The sequence below is a fragment of the Falco punctatus genome (genome assembly GCF_963210335.1).
Source record: "Falco punctatus genome assembly, chromosome: Z".
Taxonomy (NCBI): domain Eukaryota; kingdom Metazoa; phylum Chordata; class Aves; order Falconiformes; family Falconidae; genus Falco; species Falco punctatus.
In genome coordinates this window covers 16,535,241-16,543,671 of record NC_137586.1, presented here as the reverse complement: position 1 = coordinate 16,543,671, position 8,431 = coordinate 16,535,241, and the positions used below count along the sequence as shown (strand labels likewise).

At 47.9% G+C, this 8,431-nt stretch overlaps 1 protein-coding gene across 2 annotated transcripts in view; it reads left to right on the top strand.

The window, feature by feature from the left end:
- The window catches only part of HMGCS1 (3-hydroxy-3-methylglutaryl-CoA synthase 1), a 94,911-nt gene that overhangs the window by 65,395 nt on the left and 21,085 nt on the right, over positions 1 to 8,431 (top strand). The window contains exons 2-7 of one of the 2 annotated variants that reach the window (XM_080372178.1): positions 12 to 55; positions 4,570 to 5,027; positions 5,918 to 6,043; positions 6,563 to 6,727; positions 7,433 to 7,601; positions 7,731 to 7,901. In XM_080372178.1, coding sequence (XP_080228304.1) covers positions 4,580 to 5,027; positions 5,918 to 6,043; positions 6,563 to 6,727; positions 7,433 to 7,601; positions 7,731 to 7,901 — 1,079 coding nt within the window. In that variant the 5' untranslated portion in view covers positions 12 to 55; positions 4,570 to 4,579. Of the gene's footprint in view, positions 1 to 11; positions 56 to 2,966; positions 3,016 to 4,569; positions 5,028 to 5,917; positions 6,044 to 6,562; positions 6,728 to 7,432; positions 7,602 to 7,730; positions 7,902 to 8,431 lie in introns of those variants that run through there. The other variant, XM_080372179.1, reaches the window with a different exon arrangement.

Genomic DNA, 8,431 nt, shown 5'->3' with positions numbered 1-8,431 from the left:
AGCGGGTGAGCGAGCGAGCGAGCGGAGCGACACCGGGAGCCATCGCCTCCGACAGGTGAGGGCGGCTCGACCCCTGCAGGCCCTCGGGGTGGGCGGCGAGCGCTGGTCCCGCCGCTCACCTGCACCGCGGCGGGTGTCGGGGCGCGGAGCCGTGGGGTCCGCACGCGTGGGGCTGCGGCGCCGCTGGCGGGTGGGTCGGCGCGGCGGTGGGTGCGGGGTGCTTTTGAAGTGCCTGCCGCGCGGCGGGGGGGGAGAGAAATAACAGGGGGAAAAAAAGGCAAAAAAGAAGAAAAAAGCGCAGAGAGGCGTGTCTGGGTGCCTGTTACCGTAGGTGTTAGCCCGCAGGCCCCGCCGGGCGCTGCCCGGAGCATCGTGGAGCATCGCCGGTGGCGCGGCGCAGCGCTGCCTGCTCGGGGCAGCCGCCGGTGCCGGCCGCCTCCCCAGAAGACCGGTGCGGGGGCTCCGGGTGCGTCCCGCCCTGGGCGAGCCCCCGGCTGGGTGAGCTCTGCGGGGCGGCTGCTGCAGGGCTGCTCTGCCCCCGGCTTGGGGGCCTCAAAGAAGCTTGGAAGCGGCGGCGCCCTCTGCGCAGCCCTTAGTCCCCTCTGTGTCGCGACAGAAGCGCCCAGCCAAGCCGGGGAGGGCACGGCGGGCGTGTCCCCTGCCGCGCACATCCCCACCGCCCGCCATCGCGGCGGGCGAAGGACCGGTCCGGACCCTGCGTGCGGCCCCCAGGGTGCGGGCATCCCGACAGCCGCCGGGTGTAACGGAGCCCCGGTCTCGGCCGTGCCCGCGGGTGGCGCCCGGCATCCCCGCGGGGGGCACGGCGGGCGGGTCCGCACGGCTCACGCACGGTGCGGGCTCTGCGGTTTGGCGTTGCGCGGTTCGCTCGCCTCCCGCGCAGCCCCGGGACGGGCAGAGGCAGCGACCCCCCGCGGCGTGCGGGGGTCCGGCACTCTCGGTACCTGTGAACCCTCCCGTTCTGCGGGGATGTCATAGCAGGCACCGCCGGGTCATCACGGTTTAACTTCTGAAAAGCCGCCTGAAGTGGCCCAGCGGCCATCAGCAAGGTCTGTTCTGCGGGTCCCCCAGGGGCGAGGCGCGGGAGGGAGTTACCGGGTGCGTTGCTTGTAGCCGACAGTCGGGGGCTTATTTTCCAACTTTCAGTCAAGTGTTCTATATAGCTGAAAAACTGAAGCAGGAAATAAGGAGGTCAATTTATGGACAGTACATTCTCAAGTTCTTAACAAAGACAATGAAAGCCACCAGTTGTTGTGGGAGAATGTATTTCTGGCAACACTAGCAGAGAGCAGGGGCTGCTCTGTGGTGCTCATTCATTCCCTACAGGATCCTAAGTGGGCACGAAACAAAGCAAATTTCTCACTTCTTTATATAAAAGCATTTGGGGTTCTCTGCTTTCTAAAAGAACTCGTGCTTTTGAGAAAGCTTTAGGTTTTGGTTAAAAAAAAACAGTGATGGAATATTGTTTGCCATTTGACCAGGAGCACAAAAGTCTGTTTGGTTTATATCGAGTAAATATTTTTTTCCCTGTAATGACTGACTTAAGCTGTCATATGCCCTATTTCTTTTAGTGATCCAACCAAGCTTATAGAGCAGTCTTTTTTTCTTTCTTTTTTTTTTTGGTGTGATACAGCCTGACACCCCGACTGCCGCTGTATGAGGCGTATTTAGTGAGCCATATACTGTAGACAGAGCCTCCCTTTAGCTGTCCTCTGCAGAAAGTTTTCTGATGAGAGAACTGCAGCAAGTAGGATGAACTAAATGCTGATTTTGGCCTCTTGAGTTCTGTAAAGACCAAGGGCAGAGCAGAGTGTTTGCCTCAGCCCTCACCAACAGTGCAAGTCCTTTCGGCATACTGCGTTTCCTAGTAATTCACTGACTGGTTAAAAGCCACTGCTGTTCTATAGCTATTAAAGGTCAAGTCCATTACGTGCTGCATGCATTGCCTCTTAGTATGTAACTTAAATAAAGCCCCTAAGATTCTCTGCAGCCTCTGCTTTTCAGCTTTCTGGCTCTTGCAGCAGAAATGAGCCCTGCTCTGGGGTACAAGGCTCACCCTTGGGGTGGCTGCCAGATGCTGAGCTGAGCTGGCAGCAGTCTGTACACCCTTTTTGTCCACTTCTTTCAAAAGTGAAGCATTTTGTGCTGGAAGGAGCTGGACCCCAAAGTCCTTTTCCCAGCTGATACCTTGGGATCTCGCTGTTGGTGGCGTACCTGCATTCTGGAAAGCATCTGCCTTCTCCCCTGCGGTGCCTGTGCAGATTTGGGGTAAAACACAACTCTTGGAAGAAGTTCTGAATCCCAGGACTGCTCTGTGCCCCCAGGAGATGTGTGTGACTTGCTGCTTGTGCTGCCAAAAGGGGATGTGAGTTTGTCCTGCAGTTCTCGTGCAGTCTGCAGACCACCGTGTGCTGTCCCTGGCTGTGGCTTTAGGAAAGCAATGATGGCCACCTCATTTCTAACAGTGTAAACCTTCTGCCATGCCATGGCAAATCCTAGTGCTGCCCACAAGATTCCCAGAGGCAGAAATTTTCGTTGCTTTTTTTTTTTCAGTCCAGATGATTTAAAACAAGATGTGGTACGGCTCGCTGTGGTGTAGGCGTGCAAAAAACCTGAAACTTACAGCATTGGAGAAATTAAAAAAAAAAGCAACAGAAATGATGTGCCACCAGGATGCCGGTGGCCAGGGATTGTCAAAAAAAAAAAAAAAAAAGTCGAAAAAACCCTCAAACTGGGGGATTTTGTGTGCTGGTGGGTTTCCTTTGAAGGGGTGGTTTTTTTTTTTTTGACTGTTGGTTTTTGGGTGGGTTTGGGTTTTTTCTCCGTCACGGTGCTGCTGCGTTTCATCGCGCAAGGCGCTGCGGGCGGGGACGGGGGGCGGGGCGGGGACGGGGGGTGGGGCGGGGCGGGCTCCCCGCGTCTGCGCACTGCCCCGCCGGGCCCCGCGCGCATGCGCAGCACTCCGCGCCGGCAGCCGGCGATGGGCTTCCGTAACGTGTAAGGGCCGGGTCGCGCTCGCCGGAGACGGGGTGGCAGGGGGCGGCCGGGCGCCGCGCTCGGCTCTGCGCCGCGCTCCGCGCTGCGGGTGGGACGTGGCGTGCCGCCGCCGCGCCGCCCCGGTGGCTTCTCGCCGTCTCCTGGGGCCGAGTCACGGGTAACCTTGAGGCGTTGGCCAGGGGGCGCTCGGCGCCCTCAGCGGTGGCGGCGGCCGCCTGAGGCGAGGGGCTGCGCGGCAGGGCGGGTTACGGGAGCGGAGGCGCCGGTGGCCCACGGGCCAGGCGGCAGGGTGCGGGACAGCGCAAAATCGTGGTTTTTTAGCTGAAAACCATGGCTGTGCCGCCCGGCCGTACCGTAGCGCCCCGGTGCGCGGCCTCGAACTGCCTTTTTCTCCCGTCTGCGCCGCCCGAATATGCACACAGGCTGCAAGAGAAATACTTCACAATTAAATAGGTTAATTCAGGTACATCGTAGGCATGTTGAAAGATCTTCGGTGGTGATCGGAATGAATGGTCAGCCGCGTGCTCTTATTTTAGGCCTGGCGTAAGACTGTACCTGTAACAGAAAACACTGCTAATGTCTTCCTAATGTTTGTCTTTATATACATCGCGTAAGGCACCAGTCCTGCAGCAAAGGGCTCTGTGCCGCTAATCCACCTGACTGGTTTGATGGGAGAAGTTGGGTGCTTGCAGCTGGGCACAACGGGAGAACGCTCTGTGAAGCCCTAAGTGAAAGTGCAGGGATGTGGTGCCTGCCTGGGTGATGGAGTTAAAGTAATAGAGTGTAGTGACAGTAAAGTTACAGGATTGAAATAAGAAAACTTGGTCCACCAGGGAGAATCCCTCTATTCATTTCAGCCTGTGGAATGTTTCTCTAGGTCTGGTGTTAGGAGTTCCACTGTTCTGGAGTGGCAAAACAGTATGCTGAAGACAGACAAAAACCCCAACCAAAAATACAAAAAGAAACAAAAATAAAAACACAGCAAAAAAATTTGCTATTTTTGTTCCAAGTGTAAACAAAATGGAGCAACTTAAGTCATTTAGTTTAAAAATTAAAACAATTTTGAAAAGTCCTGGCCTGTTTCAAGGCAGAGCTTTCCTGGGAAGGATAAATTTTAAACTTAGGTTCTCGGTGAGCAGCATTCAACGAAAAAGCCCCCAGTGTTTCTAGCTTGGCTGTATAAACTTGAGACTTTGCATATAAGTGAAAGTAGAACAATGAACATTGAGACTTTTCTTAAACACTTAACGCTTGTTAAGCATGAAATAACTTGGGTTTAACCTACATCTGTTCACTTCCAGAGCTGAAATCCGTATTTTTGCTTAAAAGTACTCCTTAATGTAAAATGTTACAAAACTTCTCATGATGTTTACAGTATACTTAGACCAAAGTCTCCCCAGGGACAAAGGCTTACCTTTTGCAAATGACCTTGTAAAATACCTGAAATTTAACTGTTTCTGTAAACCTACAGAAAGTGGAAGTAGGTCTCTTCAAATGGATGTGAATAAGTCAGCTTGTTTTGTGGTTTTTGTTTTTTTTCTTTTTTTCTTAAAGATCTGCCACGATGCCTGGGTCTCTTCCAGTGAATGCTGAATCCTGTTGGCCCAAAGATGTTGGAATTGTTGCACTGGAAATATATTTTCCCTCTCAGTATGTTGACCAGACAGAGCTGGAGAAGTATGATGGTGTGGATGCTGGGAAGTACACCATTGGGCTAGGCCAGTCAAAAATGGGGTTCTGCTCCGACCGGGAGGATATCAATTCTCTCTGTTTGACTGTGGTTCAGAAGCTCATGGAGAGGAACAGCCTTTCCTATGATTGTATCGGGAGGTTAGAAGTTGGAACGGAGACAATAATTGATAAATCAAAATCTGTAAAGACTGTCCTGATGCAGCTTTTTGAAGAATCTGGTAATACAGATGTGGAAGGAATTGACACCACCAATGCGTGCTATGGAGGCACTGCTGCTCTTTTTAATGCTGTTAATTGGATTGAGTCCAGTTCTTGGGATGGTAAGTTGAGGGTATTTTCCTGCTCAGCTCCAGACTTTCCTCTTTTTCCTTTCTTTCCTTAAGCATACTTCTTTGCGCACCACTCTCATGAAAATTGCAGTAACCCATAGTTACCATGTATTTGACATTCTTTTTGAACTCTTGTAGGGATGTTATCAAATAGAGATATGGTTCAGTAACTAGTGGCGTTTCTAGCGGGCTCTCCTTAAAAGTATTTGAAATAAAACTGACCATTAATTCATGTAACTGAAATTTCCAAGTCGTCACCTAATTCACTTCAGCAGTTCAACAAAGCTCAGAGAGGTTAGAGCAGAAAATACATTACCAATAGAAACAGGGTTGTTGGTTGTTTTTTTTTTTCCTTTTTAACATACCTACGTTCTTCATTTGTTTACGTGCTGCACGTATTCAGAAAGATCATTTTTTGGGGGGAAAAAAGTTGCAGCTATGTTTTTGGAATTGAAGTTTTAATATAGCAGTAGAGATGAGAAAAACCTGTAGCAATTCAGCTTCATGCCCAACAAGTGGGGTTTTTTTATGTCATCCTCTGGTTTTGAATAGTCTGCCTTACAGCAGTGACAGTGTTGATGTTTAAGCATGTAACACCAAGAGGGTAAACTATTTTTCTTTTCCAGAGTCTTTCTTAAATGCCTTGGCTGTTTGCCACTAGTTCAGTTACACTGAAAAAATGACATGGGTAATGATCACTGGTCTTCTGTTAATTTTGGTGGCTGCCAGGAAACTGAAATGTGGCAGAAAAGACAGGATTCAAGAGCCCCATAATTTTTGCATAATCTCCTCTGTAACTAAAGCCTAAAAGTTGCTGATGGTATTAAAATGTGCTAGATTCTTGGTTATTTCTCATTGTTATTTCTGTGTGTTTTTCACAGGGCGCTACGCACTTGTTGTTGCTGGAGACATAGCTGTGTATGCCAGTGGAAATGCCAGGCCAACAGGTGGAGCTGGTGCTGTTGCTATGCTAGTTGGTCCAAATGCTCCGTTAATTTTTGAGAGAGGTTAGTCCAGTGAGAAAACATACACCATTCAGCCAGATAACTGGATCTGCCCTGAAGCCTGTCTGCTGGTTTTTGTGCTTTGCTGGAGGGCTGGATTAAATCCCACGAATGTCAGAAATTGTACTTTGTCTGCTCTTGCTCTGGGTTAATTTGGGCAAGTCCTGTTAATAGGAGGCAGCAAGGAACAACTAGAGGTGATCCTATCTGTTTATTTCCTTGGGCATTCTACAGCAAAATTGACAAAAAGCAGACTCCGAGCTGAATAACAGAGCACTGTACTTTCAAGGTGAAATAATGAAAATTTGTTACTTGTGTTTGTCCTGCTTAGTCCTACTGTGCTTAACAAGCAGTTGAGAACTTACGAAATGTTACCTTAAAGGGCTTGAAGGGCTATGAAAACCTGCTTGACTAGAGCCAAATATTACTACTTTCCCCACAGATGTTAAGTGATGCATTTAAATTCACTCAAAGCAGCTGAGTAAACTAATTTTCAACTTTTCGTAAATTTCTGTTCATCAGGGTTACGTGGAACCCACATGCAGCACGCGTATGACTTCTATAAACCAGATATGGTCTCTGAATATCCTGTAGTTGATGGCAAACTATCTATACAGTGCTACCTCAGTGCATTAGATCGCTGCTACACTGTTTATCGCAACAAAATCCACGCCCAGTGGCAAAAAGGTATGTAGCTTCACCTGATACTGCAAGATCTAGCAAATGCTGAAACGTCTAACTACACAATGTATTTAGTGTCCAGTCTGAAGACTAGTATATGGGTCCCTTTCTTCCCGTTTCTGTGTTCTTTCGATTGAAAGGTGTGCTCTCTTGCGTAAGAAATGTGTTACTTCTTTTCTGTTGTCGCTGATAGTAAGCAGTAGTCTCTGCAGCTTTTGTTGGTCTAATGTATAATACCTTGCTTCAAAGTGTGTCATTCCCCCCTCTACTCAGGGTCTTAAGTTACTGGCATTAATATTTAAATGTTATGTAACGATGCCAATACTGATTTGTTTTTACCTTATGTATTTAGTAGATGCTTCACTTCTATTAAGAAGCATAGGTATGACGAGCAGGTAGTTAAATGAAGTAGACTATTTATTACGTCAAAATGCTGGGTAAAAATATGAGAGTCTTAATATAAGTTAAGCTTGCAGCTTTCCCTTCTAGAAGGGCAGACATTGTTAGCGCAAAAGATCAGTAAGAAACCAATTTTTAAAGAGAAGTAGCAGCAGTGTTTAAAATGAACGGGCCAGCAACAGTTAGTCTTATGGTTGTCTCTTGCATGCTGATCCATTAGGATCACGATATCCTGCCACCCTCATACATTACTTTCATAGTTGAAGCAAGTACTAAACAAAAGTTGTAACACAACATTTCTTCCACTTCCAGAGGGGATGGACAGACATTTCACCTTGAATGACTTTGGATTCATGATCTTTCATTCTCCCTACTGTAAATTGGTACAGAAATCTGTGGCTAGACTCTTGCTGAATGACTTTCTCGGTGACCAGAACCCAGAAACAGCAAACACTGTTTTCAGTGGTCTGGAAGCTTTCAGGTGAGAATGACTGCTGTCTTCCTTAATTACATAACCTTAATTTGTTGCACATCCAAGGTGTGTTTTCACTTCCTGGTATTTTAGTACCTGTTTCTGAACTACTGGCTTTTTTTTCTTTCTTATTAATAGGGATGTAAAACTTGAAGATACGTATTTTGACAGAGATGTGGAAAAAGCTTTTATGAAAGCTAGTGCAGAGCTCTTCAACCAGAAAACCAAAGCTTCGTTACTCGTATCCAATCAGAATGGGAATATGTATACCCCTTCAGTCTATGGTTGCCTTGCCTCGCTTCTAGCCCAGTAAGCATATAACTGGAAAAAAAAAGTCATAGCCCTTTATATGTAAGGTCATAAAAGGTTTTTGTTTCAAAAAGTCTTTTGTAAAAGCACCATCTAGCAAACCTTTTCCTACTGGATTGCCTGAAGCAGAAAGACTAAAGTTAAATTGCCCTACACACACGATCTGTTCAAGTGACCAGGAGACTCAAAATTTCTATCAGAAGCTGGTCTGAAACAGCTTGTTACTGCCTTCCAAAGTAGGATCTTATTTGTAAGGTGGTGTCTTTTCCCAGCCTCAAACCCTTGTCCCATCCCATGTCTTCCCTGCCCCTCCACAACTTCTCCCTCTGTCCGCAGCCTCCCAAGAAAAAACCCACCAAAACAAAACCACTGTAGTGGATCAGAATGCCTTCTCTGTTTTGCTGTAGTAAACAAAGCCATACTAGATCAGTATTTACATAACTTTTTTTAATGACAGACTTTAAAAAAAACATGTTAAGTTTCAATTAAACTATTTCTCTTGGGTCCTTTTTTCTTTATTCTGACTTTGC